At 38.1% G+C, this 27491-nt stretch overlaps 1 protein-coding gene and 1 pseudogene across 1 annotated transcript; one reads left to right on the top strand and one right to left on the bottom strand.

The window, feature by feature from the left end:
• Positions 1–677: 677 nt before the first annotated feature.
• On the top strand, positions 678–3568 carry LOC118986546 (nyctalopin-like; annotated as a pseudogene).
• A 2137-nt stretch (positions 3569–5705) lies between these two features.
• On the bottom strand, positions 5706–26640 carry GCLM (glutamate-cysteine ligase modifier subunit). Its single transcript, XM_037045522.1, has 7 exons — positions 26121–26640; positions 21905–21970; positions 20331–20415; positions 16712–16771; positions 15501–15703; positions 13994–14108; positions 5706–9596 (listed from the first exon to the last, which is right to left on the bottom strand). The coding sequence occupies exons 1-7, from the start codon at positions 26244–26246 to the stop codon at positions 9427–9429; spliced, it is 825 nt and encodes a 274-aa protein (XP_036901417.1). The 5' UTR covers positions 26247–26640; the 3' UTR covers positions 5706–9426.
• Between the last annotated feature and the right edge of the window lie 851 nt (positions 26641–27491).

Below are 27491 nucleotides of genomic sequence, written 5' to 3' on the forward strand. Positions count from 1 at the left end.
TAGAATGGTATAGAAAGGAAGGAAAGTGAACCAGTTGGAGGTCAAAACAGCATTGATCATAGTGATAGCATTGAGCACTTACTATATCCTGGGTATTAAGTGCCTTACATACGTTAACTAAGCTGTACAAAAACTTTAACATGAGCAAACGCATAGTAATTAAGGTCACAGGAATGGGTATAGGAAATTGGGAGAGTATTTGAAAATTAATTTGTAATATTCACTTGCAAGAATGGCCCCTTTAAAGTAAAACAAACAAAATCCCAAACATTACAATCCAAAAATGTTAAGAAACAAACACCCAAATTAAAGTGCCAGTGCAAATTCATAATCTGAGAAGACTGAGCTGGTATATCAACAGGTGGTCTGAGGTAGGCAAAGCCGCAGTGTTCTGTTTTTGTTTTATGTGAACTTACCAGGTCTGCCCCATTTCCTTATTTTTACCTTCTCTGCCTACCCTCTTTGCCCAGAGTGGCTTTGGGGCAAATACAGTATTCTCACTTTTAGGTAAGTACAGTATAAAAATATGGTAATTATTATTCAGACCTGAAGAAAAACTCTACCTTGATAGTCTGTATTTTACTAATTAAACCTTTAAACTGAAGGCTTGAATCTCTCTCTGGAATTTTATGCATTAACCAAAGAATGAGAGTTTTAGTGCATGAGCCTTCTAATAAGTACTATATTCACCATCATTTTGAATTACTATGTACAAAACACTACTTTTAAATTGGGTTTGACCTGTAAGAAGTTCCTCAGTAATCTCTGGTCTCAAACCCTTTAATGTGGACTGGACTTAGTGTCTTACAATGAAGAGAATGACAAAAGTGATGGATTTCACTTCAAGATTAGGTTACCTGACGCATGCGCAGGTGGAGCGCATTCACCCAGAGGCGATAGTCTCCAGCTCCCTGCGGGGCCTTAGGTGAAGGCCTCGCTCAGCTGGCTGGTCAACAGCTTCCGCTCCCCGGAGCCCGCGACTGCGGAGCCCTGGAGGACCTGTGCAGCCTGCTTACGCTCAACCTGGGTGGCAACTCGCTGGGCCACGTGGCGTGTACATGGTTCGCCGACCTGGCCCAGCTCTAGCTGCTCTACTTGGATTGCAACAGTATCGCCTGCCAGAACCTCCCGGGCCTCCTTGCTCTGCCCCCCAATGGCAACTACTTCATCCTGTTCACCTGGGCCGCCTTCCAGCCCCGCTTCTTCCTGGGCCGCCCTTTTCCTCAAGCCGTGGTACTGTGACTGTGGCCTGGACTGGTTGTGGGGCTGGACGGACAGCTTTGGCTCCATGGGCGGCCTGGATATCAGCCACGTGGCCTTCGGGCTGTCCTCCGATGATCTCTGTGTGGACTCAGGAGCTGAACCTCACCGCGTCTAGCTCAGGTCCGTCCCCAGAGCCAGCGGCCACCACCGTGAGCAGGTTCCACAGCTCCCTCTCCAAGCTGTTGACCCCGGTGGTGGTGGGGGGCGCCGTGGAGGAGGCTGCAACAGCACTGTGAGGCCAGTCATGCTTCTGATAGCCTTCCTCCCTCGGGGAGGTGGGAGGCTGCGGGAGTGGGGGTGGGGCACAATACCGTTTCACCTCAGCTCTAGTCTCCTCTTCAGCGTGGCCCAGCACTTGGTGTTTGTCCTACAGACATACTGACCCTGCCACACTGGGGTGACCCAAATTACCTTGGCCAGCATGGGAAATTTTACTTAATTGGAGTTGAAGGTGTTTGTGGTCCAGGGAGAGAGGAGAACGGAATGGGAGCAGGTGGTAGAAATTCAGGTGGAAGGTACAGTTTGCCTCCAGAGATGGTCCTAGGAAGAGGACAACACGGGGAAATGTCATGCCTGGGGTGGGGGTAGGGTCTGGATTTCTGCTCATGTCACGTGGATTACCAGTCAGAAAAGAGTAGCAAGAATGAACATGGATCCTCCAACAAGAAGGCTACAAATCAGAAGCTCCTAGGGCCTCAGGGGCTTCCAATTCCATTCCTCTTCCCCCACCTCCCATCCCCCCATCTTCCAGGAAACAGGGACTGCAATGCCTGAATTAGAGTCAGTCCATAGGCTAAGTACTAAGAACTGCGCCAATTCTCATGGCCGGGCAACCCGTTAGGCCCAATCCCTTTGTTTCCTACCTCAATGCTTTTCCTTCTGGGCCTGGGGACACTAGGGTCCAGGAAGATGCTCAGACAGAAGAGAAGGGTGATAGGGAGAATTAGACGTAAGGGTGAGGTGGTGGGTTCTGGAGTCTGAGATGTGATTGAAGGAGGTTAAAACAAAGATTCATTTCATTTACTCCACAATTATTCCCAGGGGTGGCCTTATGCATTAAGGAGCTCTATGGCAGGGTAGGGAAAAAAGACAGGGGAAGTGTCTGTGGACAAATACATTTGTAGAATCTGAAGATTAAAAAAAGTTAACAGGTTTTTCTACTGCAGGGCTTTTCAGTCTTTCATATGCAAACATGCATTGTGAATCTTCAGGAAGGCCACAAAATCTTTTCTTAGTGTTTGGTGGTAAGTGTCCAGAAGACACAGAAATGCGATATTGGCAGGACAGAGTCTCCAGCTTGGATGATTCTATTAGCTGTGGAGTTTATTATGGACTGCACAATTTGGGGCTAATGGCCAAGAGGAAAGGAAGCAGCCAGTGGCTGGAGGAGGGGTTGAGATGTCCCAGGGAGGAAGTTGGCCAACTGTACATCCCCAGGTCTGTGTGTCACGGCAAAGGCTGTATGTCTGCTGAATCCTTGCTCAACATTTTGGAAATCCCTAATTTAATGTTCTGGGTTCCTCCCCCTGTATTTGAAGAGGTTTTTCAAAGCCCACACAGACTCAGGGTGCATTGAGCTATCTGTTCCCCATGGTGAGAGTACTTTTGTGTCTGTAGGTAATATTCAATATTAGAAATGTTGCTGAAGCACCACTGAGGGCAGGTGTGTTCAAATAGGTTGTGACCATTAGTGGTCATCAACTTAATTTAATGGGTCGTAACCGGCATTTTAAAAAACTAGATAGAACAGAAGTCACAGAGCATCATGTGTAATATTATAAAAGTATTGTTTTGTGAAACTTTGTATGCATTTATTCAGATTATATGAATATATGTGTCTGGACTGTTTCATGCAATCTATTGTGGGTTACATTAAAAATGTTTGAAAATCACTTAAAAACGATTAGGTTACGAAAAAGGCTGGCTTCTATCTTGTACTATCTCACTTGTTCATTTGCAGGAAGCTAGCCACATGAATGAGCTACCCCATGGAGAGGGCCATGTGGCAACAAAGTGATGGAGGCCTCTGGCCTATACTTATCGAGGAACCAGGTCCAGCCAGCAACCACATGAGCAAGCTAAAACTGGCCTCAAACAAGCACATGGGTGAGAACTAATCTCACTTGAAACTTGGATTGCAACTGCTTGAGATACTTGAGGAACAGCAATATATGGAGCTGGTCTTAGTTGCGGTAGCGAATGCAGCTCAGCCCTGGTTTGGAAAACCGACAGGCATGAGGTGGCATACGGGAGCCAGGCCCACAGACCAGCTTTCCCATAGGGAACCAGGCCTGCATTGTACCTAGGCTGCTTTGAGGCTTGCTTTTGCTTTAAAACTCCCTCACCCTGAGTTAAGGCAGAAATGTTTAATGCATATCTTTGAAGTAACTTCCTAAAGTCTGTGCTAAACCTCCGAAGGATGGGGTGTAACCAGTTCAACCACTTTTCCCCTTGCATTTGCAACATCCTTTTCTTTTTTATCCGTAAAAGGTAATCACCTAAAGCAAGCCTGTGCATAATGAATGGGGACCTTCCCTTATGTAATGCTCCCAGACACGCAATAAAAGCCTGTCCAGATAAGGGTCAGGCGCTCTCTTAGAGAGTAGCTGAGCCATCCCTTTTCTCCACAGGACTTCTGCAGTCCCTGTGAATTTGTTCATCGCAGCCACAACACTGCAGACACCACTGGTCAGAGTCCACATCATAGCAAAGTCACTATTAAATAATTTTGTGTTTTAAATTTTAATGTAAAAGAAATAATACAATATGTATTCTTTCATGTCTAGCTCATGTATACCATACTTTATTTTTTTTAGTTGCAGTAGTATTCCATTATACGATTATAATACAACTTATCTATGCATTCAACTTTTGATAGCATTTGGGATGTTTCCAGTTTTCAGCTATTATGAGTAAAGTGCTGTAAACATTTATACATATGTTTTTATTTCTCTTGGGTGAATAGGAGTAGAAATGCTGGTCATATGGTAAGCATCCATTTAATTTTGTAAGAAATGTTATTTTTCATAGTGATCATAGCATTTCACATTCCCATCAGCAACGTGTGAGTTCTGCTTGCTCCACACCCTCACCAACAGCTGGTACTGTTGGCCTTTAGTGGCATTTCACTGTAAAGTGCATTTCCCTGACGATTAAGATGTTGAGCATCTATTAATGTTATTTGCTATTCATGTTATCATTGAAAAAATCTGTTCTAATCTTTCACTATTTTTTATTGGGTTGTCTTATTACTAAAAGACACCTTTACAAGATTCTTATCAGATATGTGATTTGTAAACATTTTTTTCCATTCTCTAAGTGGTCTTTTCACTTTCTTGATGTTGTCCTCTGAAGTGCAATTTAAAAGTTATGTCTAATTCATTTTTTATCAGAAATATATATTGAAAATATTTCCTCTCAGTTGATGGATTGCATTTTCTTTTCTTGTTTAAAAAATTTGAATATTTAGAGAGAGAAAGGGAAAGAGAGGGAGAGACATTGATGTGAGAAACATCAATTAGTTGCCTCTCACATGCACCCTGACAGGTGCCAAACCTACAACCTAGGCATGTGCCCCAACCAGGAATCAAAGCAGGGACCTTTCATTTTTGCGCGATGACACCCAACCAACAGAGCCACGCCAGCCAAGGCGATGGCCTGCATTTTTATTTTGTTAAGAGTGTCTTTTAAGACAGACACTTAAGAACAGAAGGCTTAAGTTTTAGTTAAATTTAGTCATCAATGTTTTCTTTTTAAAGATTTTATTTATTTTAAGACAGAGGGGAAGGGAGGAAGAGAGGGAGAAAAACATCAATGTGTGGCTGCCTCACACACACTTCCTACCGGGGACCAGGCCTGCAACCCAGGCATGTGACTGGGAATCGAACCAGTGGCCCTTGGGTTTGCAGGCTGGCATTCAATTCACTGAGCCAAACCAGCCAGACCTAATGTTTTCTTTTATGATTAAGTGTTTTGCTATGAGAAAACTTTGCAGCCAGTTTTAATTTTCCTGCTTTCTTCTAATTCTGTAGACATCAAAATAAGCTGAAAATTCAACTACCAATTTAAAACACAAGGAGACAAGAAGACATTATTTCTAGGGAAGGAAATCTAGATTTTCATTAGCAAGAGTATATATACTGTAAATCAGTGAAATATTACCTTCAAGTTGCTGAAGGAAAGTATTTGGAAACTAGAATTCCATAGTGTCCAATGATCATTTAAAATTGAGAACAAAACAGACATTTTCAGACAAGCAAGACCTAAAAGTTTACTGCACAAAGACCTTTGGTAATTACTAAGGACATACTTAAGCAAGAAAAAAGTGAATGTAAATTGAGCAGGGTGCAAGAATCAACCATGAGCATAGAAACAGGGAAAACAGCTGAGTCAAAATAAGTAAAATATGAACCCTCTCAAAATAACGAATCAACACACAGAAATCTTGTATGACATTTTATACATTTATTCATTGCTGAGGGATACATATTAAGGTAATTTTCTGATAGTGAGACTACTTTAAGCTATATCCTGATACATTTAGGGAAATTGGGCAAGCTTTAGTCTCTTTTATAAAATGTGACTTTTCCAACTTACCTATGCTTGTCTCAACAGAAGTCATTCCTTTCTATCTGGTAAGCACAGGCTCTTGAAGAAAGTGTTTTCTCTGAATTTCTAAAGTTTATAAACTGTTCATCATTCAATAAAAGCAAACCAGGCAAAAAGGGCCTCTGGGCCCACCCACACTTGCTCCTCTGATCCTGCCCTAAGGCTAATTTCTTCATTAGCGTCTTCTAGAATAGTATTTCAAGCTCCATTTCCTTCCACATAATCCCAACCCTTTCTCACCATAGCTATTATTAATAGATGCAGCTTTTTATTGCTCTGGTTCTTTTATAGATCTCCCCCCACCAAATACACGACATGCTCCTTGCAGATAGTTTGTCTTTTCATTTCCATGTCTATCTGCAAATACCTTGCACAGTGCCTGTCACACAGTAAGCATTTGATATATCTGTTGAATGAATGCATGAATAGCTTTATGGCTTTTTTATTTAAAGATTATTCATAATTTATTTTCAAATTATACACAGTTTGAGGTCAAACAGTTCAAAACCATAATGTTTCAGGATGCTTTGAACTGTTGAAACAATTCAAATATACTCATACTTTAATTAAATTTATAAGTAAAATTTAAAATTGTATAAATGTTAATAATGCTTTATGTTTTACCTGTATTTTATAATGCATCACTACAGACACATACCAGTTGAATTATCTGGTAAGGAAAAGTAGTGCTACCTATTTTCAGAAATAAAACTGACATAACTCATCACCAACTTTATGGGAAAATGACAGGTAGAAGTTCTGGTGCACTAGGAAGTTAACTTTACAAAAATGGGTTTGGAATCATAATATATCAGTTGATATATTTGAATATAAAAATGCAAATAGTTTAAATTCTCATGAAAACAACTTTAAATTTCTCTAAATGCACAACTGGCAGAAAGATGAACTGTCAGCCAATATATGATAAATATATCAATCACTTACATTTTCAAATGTTGAAAATGCTGGATGGAAATATTAGAAAATCTTTTCTGAAAAGACATATAATCAAACGAGCCTTAGACCTTTCATCACTGAAAGTGGAGATTCTATTTCAGTTACTACTTGGCTCTGGCAGGGGAAAGTCTGAACCATTTGTTCAAAATAGAATGACTTCACTTTCCATTTCATACCTAGCTGTTTTATCTTTTTTGAGAATGACAAAATTATTAGCTATTATTTATGACTCAATCTCTAGCATAGGTTATCCCTAAATGAGTACTCTACTAGCTTACTGGCACAAGAGGGCTTCAGAATTTATATCACACGAACAGATTTTTATAAGACGCCTTGGTCCTTCTGGTGACTGACTACAGTTTCTTGGTTGAGAATTCAAGATATACTTTTCACAGAACAGACTCCAAGTTACAGTACATTTTGTTAAAGTAAGGCTCCAGTGTATTTTGGAAATGTAATAATCAGCTGCAGGTTTTTTTTATGTTTTACTGAAAAAACAATTATATAAATTCTTTCTACCTTGGTCCACTGGATATACATCTCCCTAGGAAACATTTGTTATAGACACTATTGATAAGTTAGCTTTCAGCTTTAAGCAATTATTTGGTACTATTACTGTTCTTTATTTTATGGCTTCTTAAACATTAAGTTCTTAAATATATGAACAGTATTCACTATTTTCTGATAGCTCATACACACACACAAAGATGTCAACATCGGCTTGAACAATTATAAAGCCTTAAAAATAAGTTTAAAAAATGGTTAATCAATAATAGAAATTAAAAGTACAGAAGTGAAATAAACAAAAACTAATTTAAAAATTCCATACATGATCTCCTACACAAAATGAATCTATAATCTTCATCAAGGAAAAGAAGAACACAGAAAAGCTTCTTTTAAGGTTGGATACACTAGCAACATGAATTTTTTTCCCATTTCCAAAATAACCCTTCAAATGATCTATTTTTTTAAGTCCATGGTTTAAAAGACAACAATAAATGTGATATTAAAATTCCTTCTCAAAATATCTTGACCAACTCACTGTATAGAGGCTTAAATTAAAATGAGCATTTATTTAAAGACTTATTTTATATGAAAAATGTTGTACATTTCCAAATAAAAAAGTTAACTATATACATTTAATAACATTACTTGCAATTAATATAAAGGCTATCTAAGGCTTTAGGAAGCTTAAAGTCTAAATTAGTTTTAGCAGGTAAGTCTCTGATTTAACATAATTCTAACGATCAAATTATCCAGCCACGAAACCACAAAACCTGATTTATGACAGAAAAAGCATCTAGTGTATTTACTTTGAATTTGTAGCCAGTTATTTACCCTAAGTTGAAAAAACTTGGGCAAATTAATTTTATATATTAGTTTATATATACACATATAGTTTTATAAACCATATATTAAAATACATGGTTTAAAAAGTATTGATTGAGATATAAGAGATTTTTAAAGAACTTTTCAAAATTTATGGAATTAAGGAGAGGTATAGTATATTTCAGTGGGTCACAGATTATTTATTTGCTATTTTCTGGTTCTTAAACTAATGAGGAATTATACCAAATAATGTATAGTCTCTTCTAGCTCTAAAGTTTTGATTATATTGTTTTGCTTTTAAATAATTAAGACCGCATCTCAAACAAACCAGTCTAAATAGACAACACTGACTATAAATTAAAGACTTTTTCACCCCCTCTGGCTGTGGCCCCGCACAGTCAGTTATTAGTGGGGAACAGTGTTGCCTAGTTAACAACTAATCTTAACCCTCTGCGCTCTCCTCTCTCCAGAGCCCACAGCACATGGTAAGTGCTCAGCAATTATTAGATATTCTTGAGTGAATAGCAAAATATCAAGGATGAATCAAGAATTAAAAAGAATCTGAAGGTGATAATAGTTGCTTGTATAAAACCCCCAAACAATAATTTTGAAGTTTCTAGTCTCCTTTTTAGATTTACTTTGGTTTGTCTTTCTAAATAATAGCAAGAGAAAGTATGGCACAAGAATACAAGGTTAAATCATTACACGTAAACTGCAAGCAAGGTTGTTTTTATCCATATACTGAAGAAATTAATTTTATTTCTTTTCACTACTAGTAGATCCCAGCTACTCCAGTTACTCTGAGATGTAATCATCTTATTAACACAAGGAAAAATATCTGCCACTATTTCAGTTTTGACAATTGTAACCAAATTGCTTAGTTATGCTATTGAGTAGGAAGCCATGAATATTTTGGAAATAAAAAATAAGTATATACATTACCCTGATGCCTAGACCAAAATATATCTAACAACACATTTTCTTGATTTCTGTTAGTCATAAAAATAAAGGAAAAATATATTGCAAATATTTTCTTTGTAGATAATTTCAATTAGAAAACAATAGTTTAATGAAAACAATACAGAGGTTCCTGTGAGTGAACTGATAGGAGGCAAGAGCAGTATTCAAAACTTGACAGGTAGCATGTCAAATATATAACTAGGGAGAACCTGCCTCAACGACAATGCAGTGATTGGATTTTTACACGTCTTAATTGTATCTTACATTCAAGGAAAATACAAGTCAGCAGGTTATGACCCTAAGTCATAGTTAAGAACCTCTCCTTTTAGCTTGTAAGATGTAGCCCTTGGATTTGATAATTCCTCTGCTTTTAACAATGACTGAATAGCGCAGCAGCCACAGTGGCACCCACTCCTGTGCCTGAATGCCAGGGATGCTCTCCTGAAGAGCTTCTTGGAAACTTGCTTCAGAAAGCAGTTCTTAAAACAAACAAACAAACAACAGTAAATGAAAACCCAGAGTTAAATTCAAAAACAAAAGCCGTTTACTATGGAGATAAGCATTTATATACAACAAAATATCTCAAAACTGCATCTAAAATATGCTTATCCTCAATGTGTGCTGTGAAACCAAACTGGAATGTCAGAAAGACCCAGGCAGTTCTTCACAAAGGATCTGTACCTGTACCTCAGCCTATTTAATTCACAACTCCTAGTAAATGGAGCCTGGGTATTTGTATATTTTAAAGATCTCCAGGTGATTCTAATGCCAGGGAAGATACAGAAAAAGTACAATAGAAAGAAGAAAAAACAGTTACTCATTATCCTATCAACTGGAGACAGCCCATTTCTACTGCCATGTATTTTCTCAACCTTTTCCCTATACCTATGTATTTCAGTATCTTAAAAACTAAAAATCATACTGCAGGTATAGCCTAATTTACGTATTTTTTCCACTTAAGTTATAAATATTTCCCACAAAATTCAGTATTTCATGGAAGCATCATTTTAAATAATTTCCCAATATTATATTATATAGATACCATAATTTATACATTTCTTTATTGTTGGCCAAAAATTTAGGGTTTTTTTCCTAGTATTTTGCTAATAAAAATAATGCTGTAATGACATTCTTAAAATGCATTCCTGGCTATGGAATGACAAGACCAACGTACATTTTGAAGCCTAGATACATACCACGTTGCCAGCTGCTTTCCGGAAAGGCCATCCTTACACTTCCACCAGCAGCTGATAAGGTTAAAATCTTACCCTATCCTTAGGAGCACCAGCAATCATTTAAAGAATCTTTGCTAATGGTGATCTTTTGATTTGCATCTCTTTGATGAAATCACTATTTTCTAATCCCACATTCATATCCAAGCCCTCCACTAAGGCTCTGATGACCCACCCCTCCTCCCTTCCTCTTCTCCAGTGACACAGAGCTTTATCCTGGAATCCCCAAGCACACCGGGAGGGCTTTGCATCAGCTGCCTCTTTCCTAAACACTGTTTCCAGACACTCACAGGGCTCTCTCCCTTCTTTCGGGTCTCTGATTACCATCAACTTAGCAGGAGGCCTCCCTGACCACCTTATGTAGAACAACAATCCCTGGCCTGGGCATTCTTTTCCCTCAGCCAACTTTTCTCCATATACAATTATTTATCACATCTAATGTTTATAGTATTGTTTGTCTCCTCCCATTAGAAAATGAATTCTGTGAGGGTTGGGATTTGTCTGATGATTCTATACATCTAGTACTTAGAAACAATGCCTGGCACATAGGAGGTGTCTGTTGAATCAATCAATCAATATGAAAAGATTCCACCGGGGTCAAACCAACCATGTAGTTAGCTATCAGGTGACCACCATGACTTCGGAGCACTGAAGGACCTGCTTGCACCAACTGAACTGCTGTGATTTTGAATAGCATCAATGGTAAACTCTCAGTAAACGTTACCTATTATTCTGTGCCAGGCGCTTTTCTGAGTACTTTACATGCATTAACTCACTGAATCCACATGTTGACCCTAGGAGATGGGTGATATTATCCCCTTGTACCAAGGCAGAGAGGTTGGATAACTTAACCAAGATCACCCAGCTAGTAAGTATTTTCTTAAACAGAATGCAAATGCCTCTTTGGAAAATTAACATTAACATGGACTTGTTTATCAGATAGTCCTGAAGAGTATCTTGAGGGAAGAAGGCATAATACAGATTAGATTTCATGGGAGTGAGGGGAGGGGTAAAGCAAAGAACACAGGGGAAGATCCTACTTCACGATTTTACCCTGACTGTAGTTCAACTACTACCACGACCTCTAAGGACAAAGAGTAATGAGAAACAAACTTTTTCTGAGGAACACGGCTAGTTTAGAACAGAGGCAGGGTTTTAGAGGATTTACAAAGTCCTATTTTAGATGACAAGTACAGTTAAATGTTTTACAACTTGATGACTTAAAAAACAAATCATTGGACAGAGTGGACAAAAAAGGGTCCCTGTAATAAATCAAACTAAAGGTAACCTCACAGGGTGAGGTAAAAGCTCATAAATTCCTAACTAGGCAGGTCATGGTGGGTAGTCACATCCCAAACATGTAACTTCTTTAGTAAAAAGTTTATTTTTGCCTTACGCAAGCCCTGTCCATTATATTTGTGCATCTAGGTTAACACATCTTTGAAATGCCTCTTTTTCGGACCCTTGGAAGCCTAACCACCCTCAAGAGAGCACATAATCTTGCCACCTATCCTGTAATCCAATCCTGACCTGGCTTTCTCCCACTGTGGTTGTACTCTCTCATGTTCTCTCCCTAATTCCAAATGTGGAGAAGCTGCAAACTGTTGGCCTCAGGATTATTCCTCAAGATCTTGCTCCCTGGCATTGTCGTAAGTTTTCCCCAAATAAACTTACAAAAGTTCTCTCTGGGTTTGGATGTTTCTTATATTAACAACTCAAAATCAAAGAACTATGCTATTCATTAACTCCTTAGAATCAGTAAACACAACAAATCTTATAAGAATTGCTTCATTTATAGGTCAAAGTGTAGGAAAACTCATTAATGGCATATGCGGAATTAACCTATACATTCTAATCAAAGGGTTTAGCATTAAAATTAAAACTACATCTAAGTGTTAAATTACACCAATACAACAAAAACATACAAAAAGGATTAAATTCCTCATCTCATCCACATATGTACTATATTTTGCTATTGGTTATGTGATGTATTAGCATATAATCCACATGCCAACATCTAGACAACATACTAGATGCATTAGCCTTTTCCTATTTTCTTTCCTACTAGAAAAAGTATGGAGTTTTTTTCCCAAGTGGAGCGAGGTGGGTGTATAGGCTCATCGGCCAGCGGCTGGTATCAACTGCTATTGGCAATGATCACTGTCGAAGAGTTCCTAACCCACAGGAAACCGGGAAGCTGATAAAATATTACCAGAAGGGTCAAATGTAAAGGGTTTATATTACAGAATAAATTAGCAATAGCAATTCTTCATTAAATTTTCACTAAAAACGAACCTCTACACGATGCTGGACTAATCAGAGAGACAGTACAACACAGTGGGGAAAGTCTCCAAATTCAGCCAGGACCTTGGCCCCAGTGCAGACTTTGCCCTACACCAGTTGAGTGGCCTTGGCTGGCTTCTTAAACTCCCAGGCTCTATTTTCTCGTCAATAAAATGCCTAGTGTCAGTTGTTATGAAGATTACAGGTAATCTCTGAGGCATTTAACACGTCTGGCACCTGAGGAGCAAAACTGTTAAAAGGATTTCTCCTCCTCCTCCAAAACAGTGAAAAATGAGAATGGGACCGATAGCTGACATAATAGCATAAAGCAGTGGTCCCCAACCTTTTTGGCACCAGGGACCGCTTTCGTGGAAGATGTGTGTGTGGGGGAGTTGTGGCAGATGGGTGAGGGGGAGATAGGAGGCAGGGCCCAGGTGAACTCTGCTGGTGGCTGGGTTCCCAACACACGGGGTGCTGGTCTGTGGCCTCAGGGCTGGGGACCTCTGGTACGAAGTCTGAAAAAGTTATCCATAAGCAATCCTAAAGAAACTAAATCTAACCACTAATTCAATACTATCTTTTTAGATGGAAATAAAAGTTGAATTTTTTCTCCAGGAATCATCTACAAAAGAAAATTTCCTCCAATACAGAGATTTAAAACTTTCACAAGACTTTCCTCACTTAAAACTATACCAAAAATACTGCTTCATAGAGCCTGTGCACTTACGAAGCAAAATACCTCCTCCCCTCCCTACGAAACAGTGAAACAGCAAGGATGGAAAAGAGTAATAAACAGTAAAAAGTGTAAACTCTCTTCTCAGCTTTCTCAGTCCTGTGAAAGTTGACAAGAAATTACTCTATACAAGGCAGACAGCCACTCTCATTAATAAAATTTTTCTGATTAGCACCAAACACATATGTAATGATTAAGAAAATACCTATTCAATTACTAATCCTAAGATGCTCAAGTTTCAAATTAAATTTTACCCGCCTCTATTTCCAGATATTTATCCTCTTTGACTAGTGTACGTGGTTCTTTGGTGCAATCTTTGCTGTACTTGAGAAGATTATATGTGATACTATTTAGAATATCTTAAAATGTCTTTTCTGTGTAACTTAATATTTATAAACCTCAACAGGCCAATGTTCAGGAAACAACCCCTTCACTGACGCAAAGACAAATCTGAAGCTTTGTGAAACTAAAACAAAGGCATATATGTTTGGCACTAACCTTTAAGAATGGTTCTAGGTAATAGCATTGTACATTTATCACTGTATACAACTAGAAATTCAATTTTAACAAGTACTTCTTGTAAGATAAAAGCTCATGATCAAATTCTATAAATAAAAATCTGTCTTACCTTTTGGATCATTATGAGTCAACAGCTGTATGTCAAATTGTTTAGCAAACGCAGTCAAATCAGGTGGCATCACACAGCAGGAGGCAAGATTAACTTGGTTACTATTTGGTTTTACCTAGAAGTGAAAAAAAAAATCATGGTATTTCCACTAAATTAAGAACTACTAAAAGTAGATAGTAATACAAGGCTCTATTTCAGAAAATATAAAATATCACATTCTATATTGCTTAAAGTTTATAAAATACTTTTTAGCATGAGTATATTTATTAATGTATGCTTTTCTAACTCATGTTAGCAGTAACAGGGAAAGGAAAAGCCCTAGGAGGGGAAAATGTAATACAGTACCACACTATTAAAAAGTATCCTGCTAGCCCTGGCCAGTGTGGCTCAGCCGATTGGTGCATCGTCCCGTAAACCAAAAGGTGTGGGTTTGATTCCCAGTCCATGTGCCTAGGTTGTGGCTTCAGTCCCCAGTTTGGCACATACGAGAAAACCAATTGATGTTTCTCTCCTTCCCATCCCCTTTCTATATAATCAATAAGCATGTTTTTGGGTGAGGGTGAAAAAAAAAGGATCCCGCTAAAACCTTCAATCTAACACATCTGCCTCAAAATGAGCCTGATTCTAAGTGTGTTGGTTCCAACTACAGAAGGAATATGCCTTAAAGGTAGAGGATCAAATGCAAATGATAAGTACATTTAATGTTAAAGCATAGACTATGATTATTAATCAGACACATTTTGAAAAAGAGAGGAAAAATAAGATAATTTCTAATAGCTTCTCTGGTTAATTTATAAATTTATAGGTTCATTCTGGATCACCCAAGTCTCTCCAGCAGGACCTTAGCCACATTCCAACTACTACCATGTCAAAGGGAGAAGGGACAACACTTTCTCTGGGGTCTTCCTGTCCGTAAGAAACTGAAAGCTCTGAAACGGGAAGGCTGCAGATGAAGTACAAGGAATAAAGAGGGACACAGAGAGCAAAGGTCAAATACTAGTAGGCAACCTCCCTAATAATTTGTACATTATTAGGCCAGAGAGTGGTGAGTGGTGGGGATTAATCTACGATGCCCACTCCATTATCGAGTTGTATGAACTAAATCTTATATATCTTTAAATAACAGTCAACAAAATATTTATTATAGATGATATCTCCTTACTTAGGAAATTAGAATCATGGCCCAACAATATATAAAGAAAAATGTAATATTTTTATCAAATAAGTAAAACTGAAGGAAACAGAAATAATTCATTTGGCTATGAATGCTTTGGTACACATTTTCTAGTCTTTTTGTACTCATTTAAATGAGATTAATAATAAGTTCAATTAGACATAAATTTGAGGAAAAACCCAATGCTGTATATAAAGCCTGCCTCACAACTTCCCCATGTGGAATAGTCACCCCACAGCGAGTGCCCACTATGTGCGTGACACTCAAAACTGTACAGCAAAGACGGTAGAAGACAGGCCTTCCCGGAGTGCCTGTGACCGCGCGGTCCTTTACCTGGGCCCACTGATACAGCTGTTCCAACTGTGTTTTGTCCAGATCCGAGGTACCTATAGCAACAATCTTTTTACTCTGAACTAAGTTTTCTAATTCCTCCCAATAAGGCTGCAAATGCTCCAAGGAAAGATTAACTCCATCTTCAGTAGGAGGCGAAGCAATAATCACAGAATCCAGCTGTGCGATTCCAAGGACTGAACAGGCTGATGTGCGGGAAAAAACCACAAAGAGCAGAGATGTTTGTTATATAATAAAAAATAGCATTTCTAATGCCCTTCAAGCATCCCACTGAATTCTGTCCATACATTCACTAATTTCCTATATAGCAGATTATTTTACTGTTTTATAATTTATCTGTTACTAAGAATATTTCCATCTTTCAAAAAAGTGTGTTTCCATTCATCCACTTGGTCTGGGTGGTAGGCGAGTTTCTTTGACCTGCCTCTTCTTGGAGAACCCATAGCTACTTTAGGTTCGTCTTCCTCGGGAAGCAGGCCTCCTCAGTTCCTAAGTCCCAGGATGTTTTGGTGGCTTCCTTATCTCCATAACATTCTCTCTCTTTCAACTAGTATCTCATATAGATGATCACAAGAATTCTGACCTAATATTCCAAAATTGGTAGTGATAGCAAAAAATAAGCTTGAGACTCTGAACTGAATGTATGGTCTTAATCTATATGTATGGAGCTGGGTAATTTCTGAGTTCCTATAAAAATAATTTGAGTGGATTCTAGTTATTATTGTTCATTCAACAGCTATACGAAAAAGCTAATTATTTAAGTGTCCAAAATATGTAAATACTGGAGGAATGTTTTAAAAGAAAAAAATTAGCTGAATAGCTGTTAATATTACAATAACTTAAGCCAAGCACTGAAAATAGATAAAAATGTTTTGCTTGCTTGTTGCTGTGGTTGTTTTGGTATTTCATCTGTAGTATTAAAAGAATATGATTAAGGAGAATTTCTACCTCTAAACATACAGTTAACATTTAATCATGTTATATCTTTCACATCCCTCTTACATATCTAAACAGGACCCTATATAAGTTAATATGACTCCATAGAAGCCTTATGAAATTAGGTCAAAACTCTAAAAGGTAAAATTGGAATAGGCTCATTTTCTTTTTAATGTGGACCTGAATACAAGATATAACTAACATACCTACACTAATTTAAAATCCACTATAAAGACAAAAGTCAATATTTTGCTTACCCATGTCAATTGCATTTCTAGTTGCTGATGAAGAGTTTGCTCCTACAATGAACAGTTTTGCTGGGAAACAAACAAACAAAAAACCTGATTACCACTTTTGGGTAACGTTCTACTATACGGTATTAACACTGCTAATACTCAGATGACAGGTTAAGTCTCAATGAATTGTTCTTTCTTTCCTAGTCACATAATTTACATTTTTCATTTTAAGACATAAAAGTTTATTCCCATTGTAATTTTTATATTATATGCTAGTTGCTAAAAAATATCTGTTTATCAATACAAAAGGCAAATATTAATTACCCATTTGTTAGAAGACAGGTCAGATAAATATAGAAACTTACTACTCAAAAAGTACATTTTATAAACACTGATGGAACATATTATTTACTTTCTCCAATAAACTAAAAATCTATATACAGACTAAATTAAAATTGCTCATAATGTGAAGAAAACTGGAAAAAAAACAAAACCCTATAATCCCACTTTCCAAATATAATCATTTAAAAAAAATTTAGACATTATGTTCTAGTTCTTGGTCATATAAAGCAGGGTCTAACACTGCTTCTACTTCTATTTGATTTACCTTTGTGTAATATTTTTTATATCTCTATGCAGGGTTTAGTTAACTTTCATGGTAACAATAACGTATTTTCTCTAGAAATAAGGAAAACCTACATATAAGTAGAAAGACCCCTTCAAAAAAAGCCAACAGTCTCACCACCAAAAGCAAGTACTATTTAAATTATTCTGTATCCTGTACTTTTAATGAATTAATTTTACATGATTTTTTAAAATTTTTATTGAATTTATTGGGATGACATTAATAAAGTTATATAGGTTTCAGGTATACAATTCTATAATATAGTATTTGTATATTGTATTATGTGTTCCCCACCCCAAGTCAAGTCTCCTTCCATCACCAGTTATCCCCTTAACCCTCATCATTAATAACTGAACATAATTCTGTAATTTTGATAGGGTATAATTTACTAAATGATTTCTTGCTTTTTGTACATTATGATTAGTTCTAGGTTTATGTTATCATATATAATGCTAACATAAACATCTTGGTAACTTTTTGCTCAATATTATGCTGAAGCATTTCCCAAGGACAAATTGTCAGAAATAAAATTATGAGTCAAAAAATGTGATGTTTTTTGAGTTGTGTTGTTCTATTTTACTTACCTCCTAAATTTTAATAGAGCACTGAAAGTTAAGAATTGTTCTTCTAACAATACAGAATGTTATAAAAATGTTATTAAAATATATATATTGCTGTATCTGGTGTGGCTCAGTGGATTGAGTGCCAGTCTGTGAACCCAATGGTCACCAGTTCAATTCCCAGTTAGGGCACATGCTTGGATTGTGGGCCAGGTCCCCAGTAGGGGGCGTGCCAGAGGCAACCACACACTGATGTTTCTTTCCCTCTCTTTCTTCCTCCCTTCCCCTTTCTCTAAAAATAAATAAAATCTTAATATATATGTATATGTATATATATATTTGTTATTTTAGTAGGTACAATATATACCTACCCAGGACCACATTAACTGACACTTCTTTCTTCAGCTTTAACCAGGAAAATTTTGAATAGTTTTCTAAATTTGTAAGATTTTGGTTTTGGCTTGATTTCAACTCAAATTTACATGTCTATATTTACTTTCAGTACATTCACTGTTCAAAAACCTAAATGTACTCAAATAGACAAATGACGCAGTAGCAGAGCAAGAAGAGAGAAAATTCAAAAGGGGAACGGATAGAAAACAGGCTGATGAAATACCCTATATAAAGCGCCTGGCATTCAACATATACAATCAATTTTCCTTGCACATTTCTTTTATTTCTCCTTTCCTTTCTACTGCTAGACAATCTTCCTAAAATATTGCTTTCCCCATGTTACTTCTTTTAAGCCAGCACAGTTCTTCCACCAGGTGAGTCAATCTTCGGCACTTTGGTCCAACCTCAGCTCCCATAATTATACTCTATAAAAATCCTCCCCACCACAGTCCCTCTGGTCATGAATTTGTGCCATTTGAAATGGCCTCCTCTCTCTGAAAGAAGAGGCATTTTTAGGTAAGTAGAGAGAGGAAGGCTCTTCATATGGGGAGAATTATGATCTTACCAAGCCTTCTGGGAACTGAGGGCTACTTGCAAGAGCTCTAAGATGAATCTAAACCATGATGAACTGCAATCAACCACAGAGAATAGGTTGCTTTTACTTCCTTTTCAACACAAATAGCAATGTGTAATTAATAGAAAGAAATGGGTTTGGAGTCAGGCATACCCTGATGGACTCTTGGTTCAACCGCTAACTGGCTGCAACACAACCTTCCAGTTATTTAATGTCACCTGTGCAATGGGGATAGACCTACCTTGTAGAATTGTTTTGAGACTCATAAAAAACAAAATTTTAAAAATGCCAAGTACAGTGTCTTGTACAAAGACTCCACAATGGTACTTATGATTGAGTCAAAAGACGACGTCCTATCTCATCTTACATGTCCATCCTCCCTCCAAATAATGACAACCACGACACAACCACAAAGGGTAATAAATAATTGCGCACTAGCACTTGACTTTGTGCAGGCACTGTGGTAAGTGCTTTTTTTGTAATTTTGTCTCACTTACAAATACGCCTGTGAAACAGATGCATCCCCATTTTGTAGATAAGGAAATTGAATTTCAGAGAGATTAAATAATTTGTTAGCCCAAGATTGTACAAGTCAGTATCCACACACCCAGGAATTTCAGTCTAGTCAGGTTTAAGCCTTTAATCACTGTGCTATGCAGACCGTAAACTGAGTGAAAGAACAGTGTACCTTTTTTTCCCATATCTTGAGTTGGGCATAATCTCTTGAAAGTAGTCACTTGATACATTTGTTGAATGGGTATAATATGTATTTTATTTCTCTCCATGCAACTCGTTGCCCAGACTTCTTTCTATACTGCAAGGCCCTCTAAGCCACTGTCTGGCAGTGTCCCACCAGGAAGGGAGGCTTATGCCTGCTTTGGGTAGACAATTTTCTTAAGACTTCCCTTTATTCTATCCATTTCCTCCACCTTAATCTTCCTACTTCTCTGAAGTCCAAAATATCAGTTAATAAAAATGGTTGTGGCCCTGGCTGGTGAGGCTCAGTTGGAGCACTGTCCCGTAACCAAAAGGCTGCAGGTTCCATTTCTGGTCTGTGCGTCAATGTTCCCGGGGCCATTCTGGGTCTGGGTGTGTATGAGAGGCAACCAACCAATGTTTAACTCTCTTCCCTCCTCTCTTTCTAAAAGCAATGGAAACAATGTCCTTGGGTAAGGATTAGAAAACAAAACAAAACCAAACCAAACAAAAAACTGATGTGAACAACAGCAAGGTAGAGTTTTACTGTGACCCCACTGAAGTAGACAACACTGACCTCCTATAACCCCAAGAGTTGATATTAAAATTACGTTCTTACTTGAACAACAATTAAATTAAAAAATTACATTAAAAGAATCTTCATATGCCCCACACTTAGTGACTAAATCATTCATTACCAGAAGCAAAGAAAGGCTTATTCACATGCCTGACAAAATTTTACTATTACTTCTACTGTATAAAACATAATGAATTGGAAAAACTAGACTTTACCAGAAACTTTCATTTCTTCTCTTTCATCGGGATTTATCTTTTCTATTGCATGAGCTACAGTACATTCCAAGACATCGGGAAACTCCTATAATAAACATACAACATTTACAATAAATATTAAAATATTTCTGATTTGCTATATATTTTCTACTGTCCTTAATGCCCTTTAGAAGCAGGGAACCCCCAAAACAACAGGGTTCTTTACCAGAGGTCCGATAAAGAATGGGTTTGGTAAGGTTTCTAAGGCCCTAAAATATAGGTAAGACACTATGTGTGTGTACGTGTCAATTTTCTGAGACAAAGCATGTCATTTTGATCAGGTACTCAGAGGGATGCATGATGTGAAAACAAACAAAAAACAAATTAATGGGGGGCAGGAGGCCTGTAAGGAATTAGAAACACTAGTACAGTGGATAATTTTACTTAGGAAAAAAAAAACAATAAAAAATAATATTATCCATTCTGGGTAATGACACGTTAAAAACTTTCTACATTAATTAAAACATTTTAAATCAAAACACTTTTTCTGAGTACAATAAAAAAATAAAATGCCCTGGCTGGTGTGGCTCAATGGATTGAGTTACAGCCTGTGAACCAAAGGGTCACCCCTTCTATTTCCAGTCAGGGCACATGTCTGGGTTGTGGGCCAGGTCCCCAGTAGAGGGCGCATGAGAGGCAACAACATGTTTCCCTCTTTTCCCCTCTAAGAAATAAATAAACTAAAAAAAAAAAAAAAAAAGTAAAAGTCATTCCAAAGCATAGTGAGTAATTTATGAGAGAAATACAAAATTTAGCACATGTTAATCAGAAACATATTAACTCACATTTATAGTATCAAACAAAGTAAACAATGAAGCCTTTCTCACAATTCTTGAGCATATTACAATGCCTGGTGCAGTGCTTGCCAGTCATGCAGAAACAGAGTAAGTGGTCTTTTCAGAGAAACAGAGACAGACAGTAGACATCAATCAGCAGCTGTCTAGCAGCTAGAGTTATCACACTTGCAGTAAGCCCAGGGGAACAAATATGTCCAGCACACAACTTCCATTCTTTTAAACAGTCTATGTAATTTGTTAGATGCCTTTGGCTGAGTCGGCTCCCAAAGGGTGGTTTACAGAGAGGTATTCTATATATTCACAGTCATGATAATAGCCATATATTGACATTTAATGAAACACAATTCCTTAGTGTTTCTGTAGAAACTGACATTTTAGAAGTTATTTCTAGTGACTATCTTTATTGGGGTGATATTCTATCAAAGCAATTTACGAACCAAAATTGTTTAATAATATTCTTTTGTCGAGCTAAATATAAACTGAACAAAATACATTGTGAGGAAACTGGTAGGAATTAAGCACAGAGAACCCTCGTTTCCTGTCTAGTTGAAGAGTCTAGATTGTCTGTTTTATGCGTAAGCCTACTGAGTCAGACTACCTACCATCTCAGCATGTGGACCACAGGGAATTTTATGCTAATTGCCCATTTGACTTCCCTATTAAAATTGAGGAAATTAATCTCCTGCTAACTTCCCTTGCCTTGGGACTACATGATTTCTTGAGCCGTATTTTACTCACCCTGACCAAATCAGGGCTGATTTGGGAACTCCACTCATTCAAGGTCTTTTGGATACAATCTCGAAGCTGCAAAAAGAATGCATTTTGAAACTGTTAATAAACTCTATACAGTTTTCTATATTTCTATGATAATAATGTATTAGTTTGATAAGTAGAAAAAATATGTCAATAGGAAATAACATACAAGCCAAAATTTTAGTTCTACAAGGTTTTCTTCAACAAAGATAGGTTTACATCTGTTTTTATCCTACTTTTAATTCTCAAATGTTAGTGACCTAAAGCAGTAATCTAATTATTTTTAAAGTGTTTTGTACCAATAAAAATTTAAGCAAACTTTTGAGACATAAAAATATCCATAAAACAGCCCTGGTTGATGTAGCTCAGTGGACTGAGCAGAGGCCTGAGAACCACACAATCGCGGTTCGATTCCCAGTCAGGGCACATGTCTGGGTTGCAGGCCAGTTCCCAGCAGGGGACTCACGAGAGGCAACCATACATTGATATTTCTCTCCTTCTCTCCTTCCCTTCCCCTCTGAAGATAAATAAATAAAATATTTTTAAAAATATCCATAAAACAAAAAGAAAATCAAGAATAAAGTTTATAATACAGAAACATGGGTTCAAGTCCAGGCAGGCTGATTAGAATTAATATTCACCACTAAGTTATATTCCTCAAACAAATGATTCTGTAAATGTGGCCAGAGGAACTCCTATATCAGATTTATGGTATTATTAAAAATTTAAATTACTGAGCCCCATAATAGACCTATTTAATCACTGCATAAGGGCAGAACTTTTATTTAACAAGCATTCATTCCAAGCAATTGCTATGTCCTCCGGAGTCTGAGAACCACTCCTACTCTCACAGTGGTCAACCAGCACGCCAGCTCATACGTTTCTTCCTAACCCTAGGGTACACCTATAGCCTGTCTTCCATGTTTTCTTATAGAGATAAATAAAATTTTTACACTAACATTATATTTTGTTATGAATTTATTCGGGTGTTTATATTCTTTTATTTCTTATGTCAGTGTATTTCAAACTTATTTGATAGTGGTCCAAAGTAACACAAACATTCATATAGTGAGGACTTCATGCATGTAACATAACAAAAATTTACAAAATACTTATGTTCACTACATGCCAGGTGTACTCTGATGGCTTCTATTAATTAGAAAAAAAATATGCTGCTCCCTAAGTCACTGGTTTTTTACTACAAATGGTCAACACTACCAGTTCGAAATCAATGCCTTATAAATATCCAAGGGCACAGTGCTCTGCACTCTGTGATCAATGAAAAAACAAATGAGTAACTAGAAGCAAGGCCCTGGATTGAGAAAGCACTTTCCTAATAGCAATAACAGACTATACTTCTGAACTATCTGATCTATGACCACTTATGATAAAAACTGATATAAGTACTTTACTGCACATATTTTAATACACAGAATTACAAGGGACAACTGGTTTATCAATTGAACAGCTTAGTCACCTAGGTTAAGATATACAATCCACAACGATACAATAACCCAAATGAATTGTATTTAAAAGGTCTATTGTAACAGAAATATATTTATAATCAAACTTAAGTCAGTAGATAAATTAGTTGATAATCATTCCAGACAGAATTACAAGCCAATATTCTTTTAAAAATTAGTCAAAGTGGAGGCAGCAGGATGGACTGGAAGTTAACTCTATCAGGAGTGCTTTGGCTCAAAACATGGAAGAATTCAATGAATTTTTTTTAAAAGATGGCTCATTTGCATACTTAAAACTTTCCTGGTTTTTGAGTATTCACCCCCTTCTAGAAACCATTTCTTTAATTAATATTGGATTCAGAAAAATTTCAGAAGAAATCATCAAACTGTCCAATGTTACAATAACAGGAGAAATTAACTGACTATATCACAAACCTAGTGATTTTTAATCTTTTACATGTTATCTGTATTGACTGAACATTGACCTTGTACATTTTTGTTCTTTGCTTTCTTCATTCTTAACATACACAGTCACTGAAGATAAGTATCATTGTAACATAGTGTATCATTAAATCTGTGGTTGTATAAGAGTTTTAAAAATAGCATGTTATTCAACTGGTCAATTACCTTTATGACAAAGGACTGGGTAAAACAGTCCTATAATGGCACATTTAAAAAACAAAATCTGATTTCATAAAATTCCAGTGTAACCAAACATCTGGGCAGAGATCACAGAATAAAACAAGAAAATATTAAAACTAGAAGAAAACTTTTAGAAAAGTCAATTAAACTCTCTATTCAATGTGTGAATTTTTTCAATAATGAGTGATTTATTCAGTTTCTTTATTCCATAAGGTTAAACTGTTTCCGTAGTATATCCCACTTTGAAGCCCTGGTTACTACAAAGTTCTTTTTTACATGGAAACAAAACACGCATATTTTCCCTACAATATGCTGCCACATCTCAAGTGTTCCTCAAATATTTTTTAATTTGTTTAGTTTTTCCCCTTTTATGCTGCACCTCCCCAAAATCACACAAACTAGATTTAGTCTTTCAGAAGATGTTTTTAAAAATGTGGGATGTTATACTCCTCAAACTGTATTAAGTACATTAAGGAATAACTATCATAACTACATTAAGAAATAAAGTTTTTAAAATTAAAATAGGATAGGAAAAAATCAGAATACATAGTATATAAGAAGGGTTAGTATATATACATATTTACATTACACTTTTATGCAAGATAAATGCATTTCTTACTAGGTTTGCAGTAAAAATACTGAAAGTCACTACTCTAGAGTGTGTTATAGTGAGATAAGAGAAACCATCACCCAATATTACCAATATATATGCAAAATGGTGTACTAAACCAGAAGTACTAGAGGAAATGAAAGGTCTAGAACTAAACTTAGAAACATTTATCTTTGGGAGAAACAGCCCAAGTGGAGTGGTTTGAATAAAACCAACATACAAATTGAGCTCGAACCTGGACACAGAATATGGTACAGGATTCTGACTCCTATTAAAGTTACCACCAAGAGTTCTCCTACCTGGCTAGGTCCTCACTGCCAGCAGCAGACCTAGCGCATACTCAGACGGATGCCATGTGCTGCTGTACAATCACCAGCATCTTAAATAAAGAGCAGAAACTGCCTACAAACACAGCTGATAACATCACATTGTGTAATTTGAGATGTTTTTTCTTTTAATCAAGATTTGTTTTTATCTGTATGGTGTGGGATGGGTACTAGAAAAATCAGGGTGATCACTTTGTAAGTTACATAAATGTCTAATCATTATGTTGTACACCTGAAACTAATATAATATTGTATGTCAACTATAACTAAAAAATAAAAAAATTACTGAAATAATATCTTTCTGATTGAACCAGAAAATAAGGGAGATAAAAATGTCTTTATGGAGAACGTTTCCACATATATTTTAATACTCACAACGACCTGCTGATGAAGACATTATCCAACTTTAAAGCTACAAAGTCAGTGTAACTTTTCCAAAGCCATGGAGCTCCTAATTTGAAGTTTTACTATTATTTTTTAATACTAAAATTGTCCTATACCACCAATATGCCTCTGCAATTAACTGTGCAGCGTCAATGATTGTACGCTCGGAAATGACTAGCTAGGTAACAAATGTATGATTCCAGATTAACCTCTGACACTTTCAACTAGTGATTAGTTTTTTGGCAAGTAAACTAAGATTAATCTTTGGCAAGAAAAATATACGAGTATACTTCGTTTCAAAGCTGAATTTGTCTCACAACAGAGAAACTATTGTCAACATCCTAAAAGCCAAGCGGATTATTACCACTACTGTTACTTAACCTGAATTCTTCAAAAACTAATCTCTAAACTATTTTTCACCTGGACACGTTGTGGGAAGCGGGGCGGGACGGAGCGACGAACTGGCCTTCTCTGACCCTCTAGCCAGGGAGAGGGATTTGATATGTTTGAGTGTGGAGATCAGCTATGCGAATGGAGGCATCACTTAGGGCGAAGTTGCACCTGCCAAGTTTTTAAAGACCCGCTGCTCCCAGTAGCAGCTTTGGATACGAAGTCGCCCGGACAGCGGCCCCAGCCTCCTCCCGCGGGCGGAGCCCAGGTGCGCGCCGAGCCCGACCGCCCGCCGGCCCGCCCTGGCCTCTCGGAGCCGCCCGGCCCGCTCCGCGGCCTGGCCCGGGAGCTGCGGGTCTCCGCGGGCCACGCTCGCCCACCCTCACCTCCTCGCTGTGCGTGGACGGGCACTTCTTCCGCAGGCGGCCCCAGTTCAGCAGGTTCCCTGTCTGCAGGTGCAGGGTGCGGGCCCGCGCCAGGAGCGCCCTCGCCGCGCGGCTGTCGGTGCCCATGGCAGCGGCCGACCGAGGGGACCAAGCGGTGATGGGGCCGCAGGCGGGGAAGAAGGAACCCCGGCAGATAGAGTGCCCGAAGCCGAAAAGCTGGGCGCGAGGCTGCCTGCCCCACGCGACGGGACCTCGGCCTGCGCTCGGGCCCGAGGGAGGCCGGGTAGCGGCGGCGGAGCGGTGGCCCGGGAAGGACGCGCTGGTGGATGCGATTCCTGCTACTGCGGCCGCCGCAGGAGAGTTGACTCTCAAAGGGCAGCCGTTTCCTGGAAGACAATGACTAAGCAGAAATCGCGGCGTGAAAGTGCTTCGTAACCGTTACCCGTCCCGCGGCGAAGCCTGGTGGGGCGGGGCGGCGAGTAAGCTGCGGATCGGGAGCCCGCGGAAGACTGGCCTTCGGCCTGAGGCGGGCGGGGCGCGGGGAGGCGGGAGGACACGCCGCGCGCGCGGGGCGGGGAGGGGCGGGGAGGGGTGGGTAGGGGCGGTGCTCGACAGAGCTCCCCCTGTCGGTCATTGGACAGCGGGCGGGCCGGAGCCGCCTCCACCTAGTCCTAGTGCCTCCAGCTGCTCTCGGGGTCTCGCCCCTAGGCTGATGGGCGGTCACATTGGTGAGTTCCTTACACACATCTTTAAAAAAAAAACAAAAAACAACAGTGTCAATGTCTTCCAAAGCTTTGAAATACTGGCTGATTGTAGTTCTCATAAACAGGTGTTAATGCATAGGTGCCCCTTCTCCTTTGCTTTTCTCCTCTCATTTTCTTTCTCCAAGAACATTCCTCCAAACTGCTCATTTTTCATGTTCATCAATTAAAGGTCAACCTAAAGCTGTTTGCTGGGCATTATGTGAAGTCAAAGAATAACAATTAATCCTTGTTCTTGAGAAGCTTAAACTGTAGTTCCAGAGACAAGGCACAAGTATATTATATGAAATAGTAAGCAATGTAGAGGGTTGGGCACAAATAACCCCCCTTTTTTATCATAAAATCATAAGCATATAATTCTGTAACATAACAATATCACACTCGAGTATACTATATGACCTTTTAGGTGAAATGTTCAAGTTAAAATGATAAATTATGAGACCCATGTTATTACTCTACCAACCACACTCAAGCAGGCCTTACTTCTGCCAGACCCTGTAAAAGGCAGTGTCCAGAGGACTTCATATTAAACAGAACACTTAAACTGGTGAGACCAGGGAGTATCTTATCATCCATTCCTTTAGATTATTTATTGCTATTAAATATCATA

The sequence above is a fragment of the Sturnira hondurensis genome, unplaced genomic scaffold, assembly GCF_014824575.4.
Source record: "Sturnira hondurensis isolate 20B ecotype Veracruz unplaced genomic scaffold, ASM1482457v3 Scaffold0004322, whole genome shotgun sequence".
In the NCBI taxonomy this organism is placed as follows: domain Eukaryota; kingdom Metazoa; phylum Chordata; class Mammalia; order Chiroptera; family Phyllostomidae; genus Sturnira; species Sturnira hondurensis.

What these genes read in the sequence shown, in the direction of transcription:
- GCLM (XM_037045522.1), bottom strand. Translation starts at nt 26,246, where the DNA reads ATGGGCACCGACAGCCGCGCGGCGAGGGCGCTCCTGGCGCGGGCCCGC. An exon ending in TCAGCCCTGATTTGGTCAGG is followed by an intron (nt 20,416 to 21,904) that starts GTGAGTAAAATA and finishes TGTTTATTATAG; the next exon opens with GAGTTTCCCGATGTCTTGGA. An exon ending in TAGAAATGCAATTGACATGG is followed by an intron (nt 15,704 to 16,711) that starts GTAAGCAAAATA and finishes CCCGCACATCAG; the next exon opens with CCTGTTCAGTCCTTGGAATC.